The sequence below is a fragment of the Diadema antillarum genome, unplaced genomic scaffold, assembly GCF_040938485.1.
Source record: "Diadema antillarum isolate AM-2024a unplaced genomic scaffold, OU_Dant_1.0 seq00000824_RagTag, whole genome shotgun sequence".
Lineage (NCBI taxonomy): Eukaryota > Metazoa > Echinodermata > Echinoidea > Diadematoida > Diadematidae > Diadema > Diadema antillarum.
In genome coordinates, this window is record NW_027271701.1 from 94602 (window position 1) to 118786 (window position 24185).

At 39.3% G+C, this 24185-nt stretch overlaps 2 protein-coding genes across 2 annotated transcripts; one reads left to right on the forward strand and one right to left on the reverse strand.

The window, feature by feature from the left end:
- Positions 1-912: 912 nt before the first annotated feature.
- LOC139740009 (xaa-Arg dipeptidase-like) lies at positions 913-13638 on the reverse strand. The gene is made up of 8 exons (XM_071650605.1): positions 13583-13638; positions 12820-13013; positions 11891-12094; positions 10909-11057; positions 10150-10292; positions 9047-9201; positions 3898-4132; positions 913-1120 (listed from the first exon to the last, which is right to left on the reverse strand). The coding sequence occupies exons 2-8, from the start codon at positions 13009-13011 to the stop codon at positions 963-965; spliced, it is 1236 nt and encodes a 411-aa protein (XP_071506706.1). The 5' UTR covers positions 13012-13013; positions 13583-13638; the 3' UTR covers positions 913-962.
- LOC139739992 (hatching enzyme-like) lies at positions 13570-23544 on the forward strand. The gene is made up of 10 exons (XM_071650588.1): positions 13570-13730; positions 18437-18593; positions 19428-19545; positions 19974-20158; positions 20540-20744; positions 20972-21133; positions 21360-21587; positions 21938-22065; positions 22563-22698; positions 23234-23544. The coding sequence occupies exons 1-10, from the start codon at positions 13570-13572 to the stop codon at positions 23542-23544; spliced, it is 1791 nt and encodes a 596-aa protein (XP_071506689.1).
- Positions 23545-24185: the final 641 nt, after the last annotated feature.

Sequence of the window (24185 nt, forward strand, 5' to 3'; positions counted from 1 at the left end):
TGAGATGACGAACCGTCAAATTTGAGTCCCCTGCCTGTGGGGGTTGGGCCCGAGGCTAGGCACTCTATACTCATTTCCTAGTTCTCTGTAGGGGACTTTTAAACCATTGCTCCTGTGGTTGCTTGATTTCTGTGCATTCAGTGCTTTCCTTTAGACATCATGTAAAACATATCACTTCAACATTGAGGTCTTTACCAGATCTGGACCAGTCCAGGCTCCTACGTTTATTCCGTATCTGTCCATGAAATACTTGATGTGAAAAGATTTCCTAAGAGGTACCAAATCTCTTGGCACTTAACCTCAATGCTGCTGCTTCAATACACCTGACCTCAATTAATATAAATTCTGGCATGATGCGCAGCATACCGAGTCTTTGCAGTGATCAAGACATCAACATTATTTTGTTGTGTTTTCACAAACTGATTGTACATGAATATACAGGCAACTCCCATTACAACGAAGTCCTTAAGACCAGCAGTTTTCTTACGTTACTGGTTTATCAAAATTTTGTCGTAATTGAAGGAAATTTTGCAACATATCTAGTGATAATAATTTTGGGACCTGAATTTTCACTTCATAGTAACAAACTTTCATTATACCCCTATTCATTGTAACAGGAGGGAGTGCCCTGTATTCCAACTGTGGCACAAAATCTGATTTAAACATTTATAGGCATCTTTCAAAACACTCACTAACACACAGAACACACACTTACACTGGCATGCTGGCAATGATTGTACACACATACACACACACACACACACACACACACAAATACAAACACCATACACACAATGACACATACACCAGCTCTACTACCAGCATCAGCATGAACTCACAGATACACACATACATGTACACATACACAAACGCATACACAAACACAAACACAAACACATTCACATTCTCACACACGTGTCACAGTACGTCCTCTCCCTTCTGGAGCTGTACCCATGTCATGGTCACAAGTGGTCATCAGGGGGCACAAGACCCCCGACAATCTCCTCAAACTCTGCCTTGGCCCTCTGTAGCAGGTCCAAACTTGGGTCCATCAGGTCCAGGGCAGTGAGGGCCAGGGCCTTGGCCTGAATCAGGGTTGGGAGCTGGGCCTCTGGCATGCCTACAAGAGAGAAATATCAGCAGCATTCTACAACCATTACTGTTCCCATAATACCATGTTACAATTTTGAAGGTGTAAGTAATTCTTTTTTAATTCTTTTATTCACTCATTTTCTCATTTTTCTATTTATCAATTCAATCAATTTATTTATTTACTTCCTTTTTAATGTATTCACTCATTCTTTAAAGTGATAATTTCTTCATTTATACACTGATTCATGTATTTAATCGTTCAGTCCAGTATTCATTGATTCTCATGAATAAACTGCCATTCTAAACGGCTATCAGCATACTGTTTACACCAAATCTAGAAACATTTATATTTCGCAAACTGGGACTTCCCAACATCTTAGTGAGTGAATAAATTCACAAGCACAAAGTAAAATTATGAATGAAGAAACATACACATCGTGTCACATTTATGTCACGATCAGAGGTAATATTTTATTTTTGTGTTGTTCAATTCCCAAAGAGCATCTGACTTGCCAAATTCTTGAAAATAAAAATCTTGCAAAATATATGGCATATATAGTAGTACATAATATGTGTAAAAGACAATATACACATACCAAAATATGATAAATATCACATGAAAACAATTGAAAATATTGTAATTACTGCACAGCCAGAAAAAAAAAAGGATTCCAGAAATCAATTGTGTGTAGAAACTTATAACCATTAACACGAAAGGAATTTCCCTGTACAAGCTTTGAAGGACCATATAAATCAGCATCACTTAAGTGATCATGCCATATTAAACTTTAAAATCACGGGGTTTCCAATCACTTTAAACATAAATAGTAATGGAAAGTTTTTCTTTATACCATATTCTGGAAAGACATCTAGAGGAGATATTCTATACATAATCTGCTTTGCTAACACATTTCAGAATATAATCATGCTATCATACAGGCATTTGCAAACGAAGAAGACCGACTATTTTTTGATATGATGCTTACATAACTATTTCAACTGGTTCCTGCCATCTTCAACTTCCCAGGAATGACCTTTGAAAGGCATTGGCAGTATGTGCAAACAGGTCTCAATAGTCATTATTATAATATGACCCTGCATCACAAAAACACCAAAAGGTCACAAGACATGGATTCTTAGTTTAGCTTAGGGTATATTCTCTGAGAGCAGACTTTAAACTCTAAAATGATGTATTTCTCTATACATGCTGTGTAATCTTCTGACTTATCTAAATAATGGAAAGAAAGCACACACTCTGGAAAAGTGTGCAGTGAGAAAAGAAGTTATAAAGTTAAGGGTCTATTCAAGTGCTAAACTCATCAAGCTGTGCTCTGTGCTATGAATAGGACAAAGAGCAGGATGTAGAACTCTACAGTAACCACAGCGAAGGGATTATCAGATTAGGCTGAAATTCTGCACTCCACAATCACTCAGTCTATTCATGACTAAAACTAACTTTCAGAGTAGTTGCACCACCCTTTTAAAAGTTATTAGAAATAAGAGTGGAGAGTGGTTAAAGGGTTATTAACCAATTCCTCACACAATTCTCCAAGCACCTTCAATACCCCCAAACGATATTCTTTTTGCTGGTTGACAGAGAACAGACAGGTTGCTAATCCACCTGTCGGAAGGCAGCCAAGTGGTACATGTAACCCCTTTCCACAGTCAACTACATGTTGACATTGATCGGATATAGATCGAGCGAAAGTTATGAATAGATCGTGCACTGATGGGCTCACGAACAATTTTGTTGAATGGGGTCAGCAAAATCAAATATCTACTAAAGCAGAGACTCCAACCCAAAGCACCTTCAGATCTGGAGATTCTCCCGCCTGAAACCCCTAGCAAACGGGAGACTCCAACTTGATGTGTGCGAAGCGCGAAGTTCCTAGGGTTCTAGATGCTCTCTTGTGCTATCTAAGGCTTATTTTTTCAACACACGATAGAAATAAGCATAAGGAATCCTTTCCAATGGGAGACAAAGAGCCAGGGCGGGAGAAATTAAATCGCAAACGGGAGAACGGGAGATTTTGCAAAAATGGGTTTTCGGCGGGAGATCTCCCGTCGAAAACGGGAGAGTTGGAGTCTCTGCTAAACTCAACCTTGATCACTATGTACATCTTTATATGAGCATTACAGCAAAACAAGCGCACACTATATTGAAGAAAAGTCAAATAATACTGCCATACACTCTGCTTTCATACAGAAAGAAAATAGCTTCATAGAAGAAACTCTAATCTTTCTATTAAAGCCATTCTTTTTTTTCTTTTTTTTTTGGGGGGGGGGGGGGGGGGCAACATAACACAAATTTACATGAACCTAGGCCACCAATGCAGGCACTCCTGTCTACATTTTGGGAACATGGTATTCCAGGTTCCTGTATATCAGTTGATGCCACTGGAACCTGGTATACCAGGTTCCCGTAAGGAATGGGTTAAGAAATGAAAGGGGGCCTGTACGATAATTGCCTATTAATACATCAGGGGCTTGTTTCATAAAGAGTTACAATTAACCTTACACTCTATTCATCAAGCATAACTTGGTGAATCGAGCGTAAGATCAATACTGATCGTAAGTCTATTTCATGAAGATACTTATGCTTCATAAAACATAGATTTAACAGCAGACTAAGCATTGAATTTCATTAATCATAAGATCAATTTTACGATCAATTTTACGATCAATCTTTATGAAAGGGGGCCTAATGTGCAAAACTTGCATCTGTTGATGCGTCAACTTGAACGTGAGCGCTCATTGTGCTGTTCTATGTGTAAGCCCGGAATCTGTCAACATTTTACCACTGACCTGCCCACTTGGTGAAGCCAGGGTTGTGGGTGGCTGAGTCCGTGGGGATGCCAAACTTGGGATGGATGCTGGGTAGGACATAGGAAACGTTTCCCATGTCCGTTGACCCGCCCTGCTCCCGCCGCACCTCCTCTGGGCAGGTGCAGCCGAGGTTTTCTGCGTGCCGCTCGTATGTCGAAGCAATGACACCATTGTGGATCACATTGGCATAGCTGCATCCATATGTGCATTTTTCCTGCATAGATAATGGTAAATAATGGTGTATTCAGTCCAAAGTTTAAAAGTTGCCTGACCAAACCACAGCGACCTACAGGATGTCTTCAATTGAGAGTGAATGCTCCTAAAATGGAAGATAACATAGCAAACCATGCCAGGAAGTGTGCCATGTTGGACCACCAAGTGATGTCGTCCGCAGCATGCCTGAGCAAACCATGCCATGCCACAGAGCGAACCATTTGTAGTTGGTGTACTATTGACATTGATATACTTGGAAAGGTTCAAGATCAGTGTGAACAATGAAGCATTAATTAGAAAAAAAGAATACATATAAAGAAGTTCTGTGTTGATGCATCTTGTCTTAGATTTACTTATCATTCCTTATTAGATATTTCATACGAAAACATAATGTGATTCATCATGTTGAATCTAACCTAGTAAAGTATGGCTACACACAAATTAATTTTTTGCATGTATATGTACATCAGAATACAGTCTAGAATCCACATTGATAACATAATTCATTATTCAAGTACCTTACTTGACAAAATAGTCTCATGTTGGTAGGATTAAGATGAAAAGTAATTGGAATACTGGTTCTAGGGCAGTTACCCCCTGTGTAATTACCTCAGACCTTTCCCTAACCCTAACCCTAATCCTAATTCTGAACCTAATCCTAACCCTAACCCAAGCCCAAGCTCAAACCTTGCCACTAACCAGTATTTAGCCAGGGGTGGGGGGGGGGGGGGGGGGAGAGTAACTGCCCTGATACGTTAATACCACATACAGGTACATTGGTGTGTGCTTACAGCTTAGTCCAAGAGCATTAGGTCAAAAAAGGCCTAAACCTGGACATTTTTGGTAACAAGCTGATTTTTTCAGGATAGGTCCAGAAAAATGTCTAGAATAACATACTAAAAGTCCTCATAAATCCTCCTTGAGCGTTTTCCGCAATCCAAGATGGCGTCCAAAATGGCCGCCATTTCCAGAATTTCTTATAACTTTTCAACCAGAGAACCCAAATACAAAATTAAAATGTCTAAATATATGTTTTGAAGCATGAAGAACTCAATAAAACACATATAAAGAGATGTTGATGCACGCAAGTACCGAAATCCAAGATGGCGTCCAAAATGGCCGCCATTTTTTGAAATTCTTATAGCTTTTCAGTCAGGTAACCCAAATACGAAATTTATATGTCTAAATATATGTTTTGAAGCATGAAGAACTCATTGAAACACATATCAAGAGATTTTGATGCACGCAAGTACCGAAATCCAAGATGGCGTCCAAAATGGCTGCCATTTTCTGAAATTGTTATAGCTTTTTAGCCAGGTAACCTAAATACAAAATTTAAGTGTCTAGATATATGTTTTGAAGGATGAAGAACTCAATAAAATACATATTAAGAGATGTTGACGCACACAAGTACCGTAATCCAATATGGCAACCAAAATGGCCGCCATATCCTGAAATTTTTATAACCTTTCAACTAGAGAACCCAATACACAGTTTAAGTGTCTTTACACGTTTCGAAACATGAATAACTCAATAAAATAGATATTAAGATATTTAGACGCACGAATGTGCTGATTTTAACGCTCGAGCTCTTCCTTATATGGAAAATGGGGTGCAACCAATTTTATCTCACAATTATGTAAATAAATGTCAATATATTTTATAAGAAACTTTTTATTTAAAATATAGTTCTTATGTGTAAAGTATACAAATAAAAGCATTTGCATGTTAACGTCAAGGAGTGTGTCCTTGTTACGAGAGAAATATTTCACCAACAGATTTGTTGCTAAACATAAAGCCTATACTAGAAGGCAATATCCGTTTACAACATGGTCTATTTTCGTCACCTTAAGCACATGAAATGAAAATTTAGTGCTAGCCCCTTTTTATTACCAATGCATTTGATGTCTACCATGAGGTGAGTTCCAGTTGAAACTGTCAGTTATCACTTGAGAAATAAAAACAATTCTTTGAAAAGTAAAGTTATTTGTGCATGGAGGGGGGATACTCCTCCACCATACGAGGGACCTTTTTTCTTTCTTTTTTTTACTCGAAAGTGAAATACATAGTGCAAGCGTTTGGTAAGATATTGAATTATTTCCATCAAAGAGTAGGAAATTGGATATAAAGTAGTATTCAGGGAAATGGGCAATATGATTATGGAAGGATGTGTGTGTGTGGGGGGGGGGGGGGGGGTCCCCTCCCCCTCCCCCCCCCCCAACATGAGGGAGATTTTGCATTTTCAGACCTGATATTCAGACATCCTGATGCACCCTATTGGTGAAATATTAGATTTTTGTTTCCATCAAAAAAGGAAAAAAAAGATATACAATCATGGAAGTGCGCGGTTACAGGGTTGCCTGCTCCCACACGAGGGAAAATTTCGTATTTTCACAGAGCTGTTGCATCCATTTGATGAAATACCCGATATTTGTTTTCTATTTGAAAACGTGAGGAAAAATATATATTCAGGAAAGTGTCGGGGAGGGAGAAGTGTGAAAGGAGAATACTCCTTCCCATACCTCAGAAATTTTTGAATTTTCCAATTTGAAATTCAGAGATTTAGCGCACTCTTTGGTGAAATATCTGAGATTTGTTTTTGTCCTAAAAGTAAGAAATTAATACTTATGGAAATATGCGGGGGAGGCGTATGAGGTGATGCACTTTCCCACAAAATGGAGATTTGTTGTTTTTTTCAGGTTACGAGTTTTATGGTGCGCTCTGTTGATGAAACACTAGATTTTTGTTTCTAATAAAAAGTGTAAGTAGAATAAAGACTAGTTTATTCAAGGCAATGAGCTAGTAGATGATGGGGGGGGGGGGGGGGGTCACTTTCGACTGGAGGGAGTTTTGCATTTCGATGATCGTCATTAAACGGCCTAATGCACCCTTGGTGTTATATGGAGAAAATTATCCATTCTCGAAGAGTAGATAATAATAGTCTCATTATCCCCATCCCCCATAGAAAAGAAGGAGCTTTTACACTTGAATAGAAATGAAATAATTATATCATTTACACACATTTGATGGAATATTTAGGAATTGTTAATCAAAAGGGAAATTTAATATATATTGGGGGAAGTGAGCGGTTGAAGAGTTAGGGCAAATTACCCTTCAATATGAGGGAACTAACATTTGCATTTTGTAAGTGAAAGATCTAGTGCACACTTTTTGATGACAGATTCGGAAATTTGTTAATCTCAAAAGTGTACAAAGTCTATAAAAAGGGGCCGAGCGAGGGACATTTAGCATTTTTATGAATGACAAAGTGCAAATACTTCAGGTTGAATATTTGGAAAATAATGATTGTACAGGCCACCACCTTCCCCAAGGAGGAGGGGGGGGGGGGGGGATGCATCCAACCCAACCTATACCCATTTTGTGCACATTTACAGGAAAGATTCCACTGGACCTTCTGAGTTGTTGAATCTCGAACATTATGTTGAATTTCTTTGTCTCTTGAAACAGGCTAAAAACAGCAAATTTTGATGAACAAATGGCGGCCATTTTGGGCAACATTTGGTTTTCGGGAAGAACTCACGTGATTTTATTTGTACTTATGTGCTTCATGATCTCTAAATAAGTATTTCGTTGGGTTCCTTATGTCTTAAAATATATATTTATACATTTAAGTGCGTATCGCAATTACGTAGTTGCAGGGTTATGAGAAAAACAGGAAATGGCAGCCATTTTGGACACCACTTTGGATTTCTGGAAGTGCTCAAGTGCTTTATTTGTGTTTCAAAATCTCTGAATAAGTATTTGGTTCCTTGAGACTCAAAACGTATATTTCGACATTCCAAGTGTGTACAGTTGACATCTACTTGCAAAATTATGAAAAAAAAAAATCAGGAAATGGCGGCCATTTTGGACGCCATCTTGGATTACGGTACTTGTGAGCTTCAACAACTCTTAATACGTACTTTATTGAGTTCTTCATCCTTCAGAACATATATGTAGACATTTAAATTTTGTATTTAGGCTACCTGGCTGAAAAGTTATAAGAATTTCAGAAAATGGCAGCCATTTTGGACGCCATCTTGGATTACGGTACTTGCGTGCATGCATCAAAATCTCTTGATATGTGTTTCAATGAGTTCTTCATGCTTCAAATTTCGACATTCCAAGTGTGTACAGTTGACATCTACTTGCAAAATTATGAAAAAAAAAATCAGGAAATGGCGGCCATTTTGGACGCCATCTTGGATTACGGTACTTGTGAGCTTCAACAACTCTTAATACGTACTTTATTGAGTTCTTCATCCTTCAGAACATATATGTAGACATTTAAATTTTGTATTTAGGCTACCTGGCTGAAAAGTTATAAGAATTTCAGAAAATGGCGGCCATTTTGGACGCCATCTTGGATTTCGGTACTTGCGTGCATCAACATCTCTTGATATGTATTTTATTGAGTTCTTCATGCTTTAAAACATATATTTGGACATTTAAATTTTGTATTTGGGTTCTCTGGTTGAAAAGTTACAAGAATTTCTGGAAATGGCGGCCATTTTGGACGCCATCTTGGATTGCGGAAAACGCTCAAGGAGGATTTATGAGGACTTTTAGTATGTTATTCTAGACATTTTTCTGGACTTATCCTGAAAAAATCAGCTTGTTACCAAAAATGTCCAGGTTAAAACTAATACTCTTGGACTAGCTCATCTCTTCTTACAAATGCTCAGAAAGCTTTCACTAAACCTTGATCTTGTAACCTGATGAGATGACAAGTAATTTTGGACAGGAATCATTACGTATATCATTATCTTCATTATGAATATAATGCAATTGAGGTATACAGTACATGAACTGTGCATATCACAGAGTGGGTGCTAACTGCACTTGTGGTTGGGAAAGATACATGTCTGTCAATATCTGTTGACATCATTTTGACACAAGATTTTTGTTCTCTTACGGCGCATCCTGTTGCCATGGCAGCCCCTCTGGCACACTCCTCTACCTTCTTCTTGAGCACTTGCATCTGTTCCTCGTCAGGTGTCCTGAGATAGTACAGCAGCTCCGCCTCTTCAGGGATGATGTTGGGTTGGACTCCGCCCTTTGTGAAGATGGCTGTACCACATTGGAGAAATTAAACAAATGACTAATAACAGTACCAGTGCATTTAGACATTATGGCCTGAATTCACATGAGTACAAACATGTAGTTTAAATCAAATCCATGCACATACAAAACACATCTATATCAGCTTGTGTTCATTATTTCATTTGATCTAATTTATTTGTTTCCATATCTAAATAATACAAAATTATTGCAAAGTAGCTTGATTTGTACCAGAAGGTGAAATGTTATGAAGAATGTCTCTGGGCACACATGATCTGTCACGCACATTAAAGCCAATAAACTTTGCATGATCCATGAGCTAAATTCAAACTACCTTTTTGAATTCAAATAAAAAGCGTAATCATCTCCAGCATCAGTCTGGATTTTATCATATCTACCTCTGTATTTATTTAAGAAATATGAATACAACCCCCTCCCCCCTCAAAAACAAAACAAAACAAAACAAAACAAAACACACACATACACACACACACAAAAAAAAACAGCCCACCTCTACTGGTATATGCATCCACAGTTCAATATGAAAGAAGAAACTTATTGCATAACTCCTTATAAAACACACGAATATATTTTGGCAGACTTTGACTTTGTCTTTGTGAGATGATGGTGCTTGTTATACTATTTTAGTCATTTGTGTCAAGCTTGTCCTTCAACCCACTGCCTACAGGTTCTGAGTCTACAATGTATCCACTTCATGGGGCATTACCACTGTTCAGAGGCAATGGATATAGGATGTTTAAAGGTCCACATCTGTGCCTGCCAGGTCAACAATGTATTTTGTTTCTGATAGGATGACTCTGCCAGTTGGACGGTCAAATGACGTATTTCAGTCATCACTTCAAAATGGTACATGTGGTTCTCGGTAATATGGTTGGGGGCAAAAGAAAACAAAAATGACTGGAAGCAAGACTATTGGGAAGCTGTGATGTCACATACCATGCACCCTCCAATTTGGTTTGAACTGTTGCCTCATGACAGAGATGCTAGTGTAGCACATGACGGCCGCATCGAGTGCATTGACGCCCTGCCAGGGGGTGGCTGAAGCGTGGGCTGCATGACCCGTAAAATGTATCGTCATTCTGAGGGAATGGCATTGAAAGGTATGTACAGGAAAATCTCTTGTAACATTTTGACAAAACCTATTGCACATTCATGCGCTTTACAGAACATTCATTCAGCATAACCAGAGGACTTTCATGCACATGCGGCACAAGTAGAAATACTGAAACAGTTGTTAGATGAGTACGTCTGTCTCCTTTTATTTGAATAATACATTAATCAAAGACAAACACACAAATTTCATGATAATACCATGATTGTGATAAATCTCATTATTTGGCAATTAATCACCATAGATGGTGCATGTTAAATGTCAGATTGACAATTTAAAGTGATACCACTGATAACTGGAGCAGTTTCAGTTGGTTTCATACAATAACTTGGGGGGTAAGGAGATAAGAAGCTCAAGGATTAGAACAAAGGTATGAATACTTTGTGGGGCAAGCAACACAAAGAAAAAAAATCTACACCACAAAAAGAAATGGGCAAAACATGACTCATAAGGTATTTACTTCCCTTGATGTAATTTATATTTAATAACAGATATCAGCAAGCAGCAATATGATGCATGATTTTTTTCTTTTCTGTAGGGGATGGGATGGGATGGGGTGATGGGAGGAGTTGTGAGATACTCACACCTGCATTGACAACGCTGTTGGCCTCGAGACGTTGTGAGCGTATGGGTGAGCCATCATTGCGATGTCCATCTCCTTGAAAGCTCCGCCGGCAATGAGGTGTTTCTTGCCCCCTCCACCTTCTTCAGCAGGAGTTCCTATCACAGTCACCTGTATGATGTAACAGAAACAAGAACCCTTCAAATTCCAGTCAGGTTGACTTCTGGTACTTTGTTACTTGAAAGGTACAGTAGGGATCCTCGTTTGCAAACCTTTAATCAGACATCTTTTCACGGCATATGAGCCATTCTGCTCATTTCAGTTGAACGTTTTGGTACAGAAGACAGCTTGTATACCATGAGCATGATGCCACTTCCCAAAATATCAAGAATGAATTGTGCTCTGAATTTGGAAACTCATTGATGCAGACAATGTGGGAGTCATTCTCTGATTTTAATGAAGATGAAAAATGCAAACCTACCAAGTCTCAGACATTAGGCATAAGTCTAACATCTCAGGGGTCTTTCTTATTCTCACACACCTGACAAGCTTTTTCTCACATCTCTCACACCTCCATCCCCCCCCCCAAAAAAAAAAATGGATTTCAAACCACACACACACACACACACACACACACACACACACACACACAATGATATTTTGGGACTTTAAAAAGAAGAAGAATAGATCAAAATGTTATTATTAACATTCACTACAAAAAATGCTTTACAAATTAAAAATGCTTAATAAGCTCACAACCTCCCCTGCTTGGTCACTTCGCTCCCTTGAGTGATCATGCCTAGTTGCTATCTGAATTTGGCATCACTGAAAATAATTCCCACTCATATCTAGTTGGACTAATGAGAACAAAGTCTGACATCGTTTCTGGTAGTACAGAATGAGTGATGCACAGAAAGGCAGCACATCGGTTGCCTTGAAAAAATGCATGGCACATTCACCTATATTGGTGTACATTCTTGATGCACATAAAACAAGACATTTACCCTTCCTACTGGTAGCTCATCCATCTCCATTGCTGCTTTAATCCCCAACCCTGCCCCCGCTCCACACTCTGCGATGAGATTGTGTCCACAGGCGTGGCCGATCTGGGGAAGCGCATCATATTCGCAGATCACGCAGACGTGAGCGCCGCCGTCCCTGCCGTAGGTCGCTCTGAAAGCGGTCTCAAGAATATAGTGTCTGGTGACCTGAATGAAAAGAATGGCCATATCAAATTTCACATGGGAACAGTGTTTGAAAACAAGCTGGTATTATGATTTTCATGCCCGTATCTCCCCTTGTCACTCACCAACAAGTCATCCAATGAACTAAAGTGTGAGCAATAATGTTTTTGTGTTGGTTTTTTTCTTTTTTTTTCATGTAGAACGCAGGATGCACATATCATACAAGCCTAAGCTGATCTCAGACAAGACACGATTGTCACACAAATAGTTCTGAGTAGAATATGATATGAAAACACACAGATTGTCTTTTATCTCTTGGTGACTCCACTTTGTCCATACCTTTCTTACACAAAACATTATAAAAATATCCCTGTAAGTAAACTACTACTATCGTGCATACGCAAATGAACAGGTGGTTAGACCATTTGCTGACTTTCATTGCATTCATATGTACACATGTATCACATTTCTTACTCTTAGGATAAAATGGTGATGTTACACAAGCCTCTGCTTACATGTGCTACAGTAAGAAACAACCTCCCTCCTCCCCCTCCCCACAAAAAAAAAAGAAACCCTTCTTTATCAGTCCATGGCCCTCTATAGTTGAACTGGATCAGGGATCAATCAAACTTGCATCTCCTTGCTTCCACCGAGTCCAAGGGGAATGTTCCTAGATTGTCCAAGCCATGGCCTGAAAAAGGGATTAAATTGTTACATCACTGAATTCAGGACTTGTTAAGTAATGTTACCTCAAATCCTTCCCTCTCCAGGAGATCTGTGAGGACCTGGTGGGCATGGTGCTCCTCATAGCACAGCTCAGGATGAGACCAGATCTCCTGGCTGAGCTTGTCCAGATCCTGGGCCAATTCATCGATCCTCTCTTTGGCCCTCTCCGTTCTCCTTCCCCAGTCTGGAGGCACAACAACAGCAGAGTTCTGCATTACTATGGAAATGATAACAGAAACATACACTGAAAAAGAACTAAATTAAATTTTGTTTACAGTATCACTAGCTACCAAAAATAAGAAGTGACTTCCACTATCCAGAGCCAGAGAATGAACAGCATTTCAATTTTCCTACAGGCATTAGCATTTGATGTACAGGCATACATACCGTACTCAATATGGCAATATGACAATATAAAATGCTATTGCTACAAGCAAAATTCATTGCACGATAAAGAGCTAGATCCTAGTCGCCTCGACAAACACAACATCGTCCTACGTCCTGTGTGAGTACCGAGTCATGGACCCGGGTCGTGGATCATCATATTCACACGTACTTCTGGCTGCGTATTGACCAAGGGCAAAAGCATGAGCAAACTGATGATGTTAGAGTCTACTGTCTGACGTTAGCTCTGCGATCGACATAAATTATTCCGACAAGACAAGTGTAAAAAAAGTTGAGAAAGTACGTACACTAGCGCCACTGATTTTTCCGTCTAGGATGCATATTACCTGATTATTGTTATTTGTACACAATTCTTCAGCTATAGCGATATGGAAGGCTTACCACGGATCGACTCTGTCTCAGACTTTGGTGTAGGGCACGTCTATCCCGGCCCAAGGGCAAGGCCGTCTATGAAGCATCATCAAGCCGTTAACTGCCGGGCGCGGGCGAAGCGGCTCGACACTGCTGATACTGCAGCAGCTAGCTGCTCGTAGTGGGGGTGTAGGACTTGGGGCTTGATTTATCACATAAGTCAATGGGGCAAGTATGGTTGCGTTGAGGCGCAAACAGAAGAGGGGAAACTTTCACTGGTCGAGGCAATGAAGCAACGAAGTACACGCGCAAGACATCAATTAGGAATACTGGGATATGGAAAGAGATCTCTTTCCACCTCCCTGAGAGTATCGAGTTTCTCGGGTTAATTGAACATATTGATTCCATGTAGCATTTATAAGTAGTGCAGAGACATAAAATTGTACTATATCATATAGGCCCAGCCACTGGGCCCAGCTAGTATGATTAATTAGAAAGCTCATATAAAACAGGGAGCTAAAAGTGGGAAACATATTCCCACTTTAGAGGGTGTAAGATTAAATGGCATGTTCAAACTTTATAAATTGCATGTTATGCCATTCTCAATGATTAAGAGTATGGTACTTTGAAAGAATGTACATGTCTACGTCCTATGGTATGAGAGGAAAGTTATGTAACGAAATATAATACTGCGTATGTGTGTGTGTGTGTTTTGAGTGTGTTTGTGTTTAATTGTCTGTTTGTATAATTATGTGTTATTTCTATCAATCTGTTTTATTAATACTCAGTAGTCCGCTGTAGCCTGAGAACTGCCGGGTAAAATGAAAAACATATACAGAGAGATCATCACGAAATTGACTCAATTGCGTTGATTGTGAGGCGAAGAAAGCCAGGAAGTATCGTATGATCACAAGGCATAAGATTCCTTACCCCCATCACCTCAAGCACTTAATTTGTTTTTGTTTGAAAAGTATCGGTTCCGAAGCATGGAAAAAAATCTTTTCATGCAATTCATTTACAAATAAAAGAAACAAAAACAAGCAAAAAAAAAATTAAAGACGCGAAGTGACATCCTTCTGGTCCCATTCGGATTTCACAGAGGTGATTTTCCTAGCATCTCCGCAGAGAGGTTATGTTCTGAAGTTAATAATTACGTCGTCTGTGGAGCGATGCAGTATATGCATTGTCTTACTAGATATTTTGCTCTAAGTCGTGTAAGCTACAATAGCGTTACCGATGATACACTGCTGCACTACAAGTCGTGTCTATGCTTCCTGTGTGACATGACAAGCTTGCAAAGTGCACCAATCGTTCTTTGTAACAGTGTGCATCGATCTGTAGGCGAATATGATGCGTTATTAGGTGTCGTTTTGATTTTTGTTGTGCCTTTTCCTTTTTCATGTGCGCTGTTCCGGTTTGATTGTTTGAGCTGACATTTATTTGTATATTCGAGTTAAAACTTCTTTCACCTTCATCGCTTTTTGAGAAACAGCTATTTGGTGTTGTAATCTTATTTCTTGATGCCATTGTGGTAATGCGCGATAGCAAGTAAAATCAATGCAATCCCCACCCATCACCATAAAGTATGAGCGTAGCGGGATGGAACGATAAAGTGAACACAATGATGAAATGATTGTATCACACTTCCAGATCTGTTGTACTCGATATTATGTGTAACGTTTCACATTGGTATCATTATTTCTTTTGTGTCATTTTTAAATTGAAACTACACATTTTGTATTTTTTTGAATTGTTTGTTCATTGATGAATTAAATCAAAATTGATACCAAAACGTAAAATTGATGAAAACAATACGCGCCTGGTTGTGAACCCTCTCCGTACTTGCTGGTCTTATATCTTGTAAAACAAACAAACAAACAAACAAACAAACAAACAAACAAACAAACAAACAAACAAACAAACAAGCAAGCAAACACACAAACTAACAATATGTCAGGCAAGGGTAGTTATGACTCTTTTGCTGCTTGCACCGGAAAAAGTGCATTACAATAAGACCAATGAGTTAGTGTTCATATTGTGTACGAATAACACAGAGCCCAGGAATCGCCTGCGTCCTGTCTGCAATGTGGATATATTATGCTGTACAGGGTAGTTTGAAAAGTTTGCCAATTCTCGCAACAAAAATGGAGAAGCAGGAACTTGATATCACCCATTGGAAAGAACTCTTCTTTCGGGGTTCATTAGCTTGTGTTGATTGATTAAGACATGTCTGCAATACGCGCTACATACAAAACTAATTGTATACCAGCATGCCACACCTGGGCAGATGATAGACAATGGCTAGCCAAATAGTTTGCTGTTGATTACCCTAATCAGACATGGTTAATTGCCTCACAATGCTCCTTAAACTGTCAGTTGTTTAGGACATGAACGCAGTACTGTCCAAAGGCATATGAAAGGAATCCCAATTGTTCAACACAGACAATACACCGGGATCCAATCAACGGACACGTCTTCATATACCACTAAGTCAGCTTAGACATTCTGAAGGGTGAATGGCCTATATTCCACGTTACCCCCACCCCCCCCCCCCTTGTATAATCCACAGCAAGGCTTTACAGGTAGGAATAATTAATCGAAATTAAGGACCACACCTGGAAGAGCTCTTCATTAATGCTGAAAGAAAATATTTGGCAGTTAACGGGCAACTCCTTATTAGTTGTACCATGATCACGCGAATTATGCCACTCAGACTTACGCCTTCTGCTACTTCTGTCGAAATATCCAAGATAAGTACACAGCTTCATAAAAATATGACATTCTATGACAAAAAAATGGTGGGCAACTGGGATAAATTTCACAGTTGATCAAAAGTATACTTCAGTTGCCAGGCGAAAACAGCCACGATCTAGCAGGACCTCCTCGGCCCTGGGTCATCTTAATGTTCACCTTACAATGGTGAATTTGCCGTTTACTTATCTGTTTGATGCACATGTTTTATGAATGCCCTGTCACCTGGCGTATCCCTTGTTCTCAAAGAGGGAACTTTCAAAGTAGTTCATCATTATAGCTCCGTAGATTATGAGAATGAGAACTGGTTCTTGATGACGATAATTTCATCACGTAACTTGGACCATGCCCAGTTGACAACTGACCCATAACTTCTGTGTGATGTCTATTTCATCAAAGTGATAGAGCAATTAGCGTTCGACTCACCGACCATACAGTCCTGTGTTAGAGACATACATTAAAACAGCATGGCCCGTATTCTCTTCCTTTTTCTTTCTTTCATCTGTACTTCTTATTTCGTCTTCAAACTTTGTCTCAAGTGCTGATGCTACGTATAACGAGAATGTATTCTCTTTCACGTGATGGTTGGACTCTATTTAAAACGGTTATACGTTGCTGAAACGGCTGTCGAACCCAAATGTGGGAAACAACAGAACTATAACAACAACGACAACAAATAACTCTTTTGTTTGTTTGTTTGTTTGTTCCAAACATGTAAACCTTTTGCTCTTTGAGGTTGGCATATAGAATTATTTTATATGAGGTGAAAAATAACAGGAAATGGTCAAATCAGGGAACAACTACCGACATGACTGATACTGATATTTTATGATGGTGATAGTTTTGACTACAAAATGTCATACGATGCTATTACGAAGCTGTGCATCGCATACCACCCACACGCAGTGTTGAATCATGATTGCAATTACTGTTACAGTTTCTACCACGATTAGTTGAAGACAATAACATGCAAGTATGAAAGAATGTATTAAACTAAATGAAACAACATGACTTGTTTATCACGAGGAAATCAGATACTTAACTATTCTGATTTTTACTCATGAAAGAATTGTAAATCATTATTTTGCAGCTATCACTTACTCAAAATAAAAACATTCATCTCTAGAAGTTCTTAATATTCAATTCTGGAAGTCATGAATATAGTCTCGAAGAATTACTATTTGGAAGCTGTCTGCTTCCTAGCACTGTGATCTAATGTGATCTGTAGTGATATACACGTATAGCTCTTGGAGAATTTCGTCTCAAAAATCTTTTATCAAGCAACTACCTGTCTATTAACTTGTATATAAACATATTGACAGTGTGCAATAGATCACTCTGTTATGCGTTTATAGAGCACCCAATTTCGTTTGGCAACATTCAATCGATTCAAATTATTTCCTTTTCTTCTTCCGCAATAATTGTACGTGTGAGGGTGTTTTTTATTTGTTGTAATTAAGCCATTTCCCCGGAAATATTTTCTTGGGAAATAAACGGGAGATTCAAAATTTGAGAAGTTGTGCAATATACCTATACTGAAAAATGTTATCGAGTTTTGTCACAATTTTAACTCTATCGCCATGTATGAGTAACGAAAATACGGGCTGATCTGTTTATCGTTGACATGGAGACGTGTGTACATGAAAAATCCAGACAGAAACACATTCGAAATTGGATGATTTAATGCTACTTAGTAAGAGAAGGGAGGAAGAATAGAAGATGGTTTCAGGTGAGCTAGGTGTCAGTTATCTAATCCCTTAATACACCTACACCTTAACACTCATAGACAAATTGAAAGCATAACCCGGATACAGCAGCAGCAACAATACTGCAAGGCCTGGCTGCCCTTCTTTTGTATTAAACCAAAGCGACACTGAACGTCCAATACACGCTCGCTTCTCAGAGGGCACCTGCTGATTGGCTAGCCAATCAGCGAAGAGCAGAGTTTTCTTTATGTCGCCACTCTCGGAGAGACCTAATATAAATGGGACCGAGAAGGAGGGTTCTAATCACATTCTAACCAAGGGAAACTTTAGAGAATAATTAGCAGTCCTTATCGAATCAACACATTAGGAGCTTCACATCCACGATGGACAAACCAGTCTTTCTGATCACCTTGCTTACCCTGTGTAGGTTGTTGACATCAATTACCGTGGCGAAAGCTTCAACTGATTCAATCCAGAGCGACGTTGACATCCAAGATTTTCTCACGACGACGGCACAGCCATCCGGATCACCCATGGTAGTTGTTGAAGATGGCATCGAACTGTCAGAAGTGACGAAACTCAAAGTAAGCCTCACAACTTGCTACAAAAGCTTGATTTTGAATGATGATCCATTGATTTATATACATGTAGAGTCAACTCCTATAATGCGTTCAAAAACCAACGTAGCTAGTTATACTGAACTCCTTTGTATGGAATCATAGACTTCGTAAAGTTGTTATCCCTTTTCATTTTATGTACATTCTAATTCGTATGTTTGATTAAGCGATCGAAAGACTTTGGTCCATCTCGTTTAGAGCTTTCATAGTCGTTGTTAGGGAAATATCAATATCAAAGTCATGTACTTTGAAAATGGATATCGTACTGGTTTATTCTGGATGTCCCTTTTAAGAGCTTGTTTCCCTGTATTTATGCGAATTTGAATCTTGGAAATGAGCTGGAGACAGGTTGAGACGAAGTTGAATAACCATTGCCGAAAACGTACTTAGTAAGCGCAATCATGCATCAGAATGCACAAATGCGAAATCTGCTGCGACATAATTACATTTGAACGACGAAAAACGATTTTGAATGATGATGATTCATTTCCTGTGCTCATTTGACTAAAATTCATGATTCTTAATTGTAACTGTATATGACAAGGCAATGACATTTGTCCTGAAAACCTATATTATCATTCCATGAGAATGTTAATCAAGTGTCGTTTTCTTAAGTCTTGGTTATCAGGATATACTGTCGATATCATGACATTACTATCAAAGAATAGAGGTTGCAAATGGGCAATCAACCCACAATCCATCAATGTACATGTTAAGAGTAATCGAAGCTAGAGTACACACAATTTTAGATGATCTGTTTTCATTGTTCTGTCATTTTCTTGTTTCCTTCTCTCCACAAAGGGTCAACTTGAGCAGTTCGGCTATCTGCCACCAGGCTCCTCCTTCAACCCAAATACCGAAGTCAATCTGACTAAGGTTCTAATGGACTTCCAGAGGAACGCTAGTATTCCTCAAACAGGTGAGGTCACTCACTATTATCTCGTCTTAAACAAGGATGGCTTTTGGTATATTACAGTTGGCACTTGGAAAACCAAGCCACACACATTTTTTCTTCCTTTTTGTTTTAATCCAAAGAGAGTTTACACATTTTTCGTTTTTATATTATATCGCACATTCGTTCTGGGGACAAGGGAAAGTGTTTGTACCTTAGAATTAGTGCAAAAAGGATTCGATTTCGAAGTATCTGTACAAAACTAAAAATAATGACCCATCTGTCTGGAGTCCCCCCCCCCCCCCCCCCCCCCCGAAAATGTACATCATCTCCTCATTTTATATTCCACCTACATGTATGCAGGTGTCATTACTCTTTAAACGCCGTGCGCTGTACACAATAAGTTGGTATTAAAACTTTTTACTTCATCTTTTTTTCTTCTTTGTCGTTGACAGGTATTCTTGACAATGCAACCGTCGAGATTCTGAACACAACTCGTTGCGGAGTGCCTGACGTGCTTCCCTTTGTGGCTGCTAGAACCAAGTGGCTCAACAGTCGTGTGACATACCGCTTTGGCGCCCTCACCGCCGATATCCCATCGTCATCCCAGGTGAAGAGCGAGATCAGACGAGCTTTCCAGGTAAGACGATGTCATTACGTTTGGGCATTAGCACGTTCTTCCATTTCACTTTTCGACCTCAAATCGGAATAAACTTTCTCAAAACTTCAGTTTCTTTAATTTAGATGAAAATGGTCTGCTAACATGTGCGATACGTTTTTCAAGCTTACGATGATTAATGATCTCGTAGACGCCATTTAAAGTCAGACTGTGTATTTAAATCGCCCTTTCATGCTTGTGAAACAACAAAGCAAAAATCACTCCTCCTTGGTCCCTTATTGTGTCTTGATAAAGTATCACGTAATCAAGAAACAGTTACTGAGTGAGTTTGTACGATATCATTTCAGTGTCGAATGTGTGCACGTCTGTTTAAAATCGACTGAATCGTTGTTTGTTTCACAGGTCTGGGAAGATGTGTCAGGCTTAAGCTTCCAGGAAGTCATCGGTCCTGGTTCAGTCGATATCCAGATCTTGTTCGGCAGCTACGAGCACGGCGATGGTATCCGGTTTGACGGTCCTGGTGGTGTACTCGCTCACGCCTTCCTTCCCCGAAACGGAGACGCCCATTTCGACGAGTCTGAGACATGGACTATGAATACATACTCAGGTGAGTCACCCAGCAAGTAAAATGTCGTGATGAATGTTTTTTTTTCAATAATATGAACTCACTTGTTTTCTCTGAGCGGCTTTTTGGCCAAGCTTAAGTTTTATCTTCGTACTCCCTTGTTTATTCCGGTGAAGACTTTAAGACATAACCTCAAAAGTACATTGATGCAATTTGCTCTTCTACCTTCAAATCCTCAAGTGTTAACTGATGTTTTCTCTATCAATCAGGTACCAACCTGTTTCAAGTTGCCGCCCACGAGTTTGGACACAGTCTTGGTTTGTATCATTCGGACGTGTCGTCTGCCCTCATGTACCCCTACTATCGTGGTTACCAGCCCAATTTTCGTCTCGATCGGGATGACATCCTCGGAATTCAAAGTCTGTATGGACGTGAGTATCTTAATCTAAATCTTTTTACCCCGTATGTATGAATGATAGTATGTATGAATACACAAATCAACCTATGGACCCTTGCACAAGGCAAACGAGTTTATCAGTATCAAGTAAAGAAGATTTTTGTTCTTACCTTTTTTCTGGCTGTTAATCTATTAGTGCTTAGTTGTGGCCATGCATTCCTACGGTGCTTACATTCTTCTTCTTTCTGTTTAATCATCAGCGAACACTGGGTCTGGACGAACAACAACCACGACAACCCGTCGACCGACGAACACGGTACCAGCCACTAAGCGACCAACAACCACCACAACCCGTCAACCGACGACCACGGTATCGACCACCACGACACGCCAACCACCCACTAGCCCGCCCCCTCCCAGGACAGCTTGCAGCGGTTCTTTTCAATCTGTCATTCGAGATGTCAGGGGCCGAGTCTTTGCCATCAGCGGTGAGTATAAAAGCACGCCCTCTTTGAGTAAACTTGTCATGATTTTATATGCTTGTATCTTCTTCACTAGTAATCTTGTCATGACCTTGCCTGATCTAACGAGTGTCATGATCAAGCAGTGCATGCCGGTACAGTGGTACGAGTTTTTTTTTTTTTCCTGCTAATACCAAGTGTGTCAATAGTTCAATTCGATAGTTGATTTGTTTCCATATAAATACTTGATACAAAGCGGTACATGTGTCAATTTCACTTTTATCAAATCTGACTTCCAGTAAACTTGGAGATTTGTGACGAGAAAGTGTTCTATAATCTGATGAACCATTTTGTTTTGTGTCTGTTTCCTTTACTAGGACCCTACTACTGGCGACTCGACGAATCGACTGCAACGTGGGGAAGAGTCGACGCCAGATTTGGCACCAATTTCCCCTCAGCTCTTGACGCTAGCTTCCAAGATGGCATCTTCTCATATTTCTTCACCGTAAGTTGCTTGACTCTGTTGTATTTGTGAGCAGTTGCAACCATAAATTATTATTGCTGCACTACTCTTGACGGCTTCGTTTTGCGCGTTTCCAACAATTAAAAAAAAAAGAAATGTGAGCAATATTTTGATTTGCTTTGTGGTAAACCTACATATGCTAATCCACATTATGTGTAACTGTGAAGTAACTTGAAGAGAATGTATGCATATACATGTGTTTGCTGGTGGCTTTATGTATGTGTGTGTGTGTGTGTGTGTGTGTGTGTGTTTGTGCGGATACGTCGATGTAAGATCTCATAACTTGCTCTGTATCGATAACCAGGTCTAATGTTATATCTTTTATCATGATTATATCAAGGCCATTCCTAATTTGTTTTATGGTGCGTAATTTGAATAAAAAGCATTATTAAACTTAATGCCATTGAATAGGTGTTCTTGCCGCCAGATTCCCGCTACCTGATATTAATTCTCGTAGTGCCTTCTAATCTCGTTAACAGGATTGTTTCGTGTATCGTCAGACGATCGCCAATCATAACCAGCCGCCTTTCCCGACTAACCGAAGATGGGTCGGTCTTCCTTGCAACATCGATGCCGCCTACCAGTCAGGAAATGGCGAAAAATACTTCTTCAAAGGTGAGCTGCGTTTTAGTGTACTGCTCTTCTCACATTATCGTACGGTTCCCCTGACAAATAACCAATCACATACAAGTTTAAAAAGTCTTTTTCATTCTGGTCACTGGAATCTACGTGGAACCAAAAATACTCTTACGACTCTTAGGGCACGACTTTTGGAGAACTGTGGAATGGTGGATAAGACTAGACTTTCAAACTGAGGTGCTTGGATAAGCTTACGTGCTTGGATAAGTTCTTCCTTGGATGGTGTTCCTCTAGAGTCCAGACCCACGTATAATGATATGTATCAAAATTGATAAACTCAATTTATGGTAGTTTCGTCTGACTTTATTACTGATATTTTGCTCAATACCATCTTTATCTTTGTGAATACTGCGTTATAATGGGAATATCATTTAATCAATGTTGTACAGGCACTTCCTACCTAATTGTATCAATTTGAATCAAAGTTCATGATTTAATCAGGCCCAATGTAATTTACTATATTCAATATTAATTCATTCGTATTTTCCCTTTCCAATGTCTGCATGAACAGGGAGTTTTGCCTACAAGTTTAGCAATACCAACAGCTTACTACGACGGGCTCGCATTACGAATATGTTCGAAAATGTACCCGTGGCACTACGGAGCGGCGTCGAAGCAGCAAGCTTGTTCGCCGACGGCTTCGTCTACTTCTTCCAAGAAGGTCGCTACTACAGGATGAACGACGCCACCATGTCGTTCGAACCAGGTTCCTCTGACGTCATCAGCAACCTTCTGCCTCAGTGTCGGAATCTGAATCTCAACAGCCAATCAGACTGCTCTTCGCACACACATCAGCATGATTCTGGCTGTGGTTGTTCGTGAGAATTCCAGTCTGAATAACGGACTTTTGCGTCTTGCAGCAATTGATCTCATATCATCTTTGTGCATTAGGAAGGCAGTAGACTCAATTTGTAAAGAAGACGTTTTACGTCTCTGTCAATGAAAAATCAAATCAATATAGGAAGGACTTTGAAATGATGACGAGTATAAGTGTTTTCCTCTGATGTATGCCTAAAGGTACTTATATCTCGTCCAGTTTATATACATATAAAACAGGACGAATGTGTGCATCCATCTGAATGCTAATAAGTCACATGTTGTGATACATGATTGATACACTTGTAGCATTTTGTTTTTGCAACATCAACGTAACTGTATATGTTATTGCATTGAACTACCACAAAGAAAGGTAAAATAATTTGCAGAACATTGTTGCTAAAAAGTGCTAAAATATTCAATGCGATGGATATTAAGCATGGATAAACTTTGTTTGATACTAATACAGTAAAGCAAACCTAATATTGTTGTGTTAATAACAATGATAAGGTTTCTCATGGAGGATGAAGAATCAGGAGTTTGATGCATTTCATTTGCATAATTGATGTGATGTCATTAAAGATATTTAAGTAGAAATCTGGGTTCTCGTTTTCATATTTCAGGCGTTTTTAAATGTGACGTGTTCG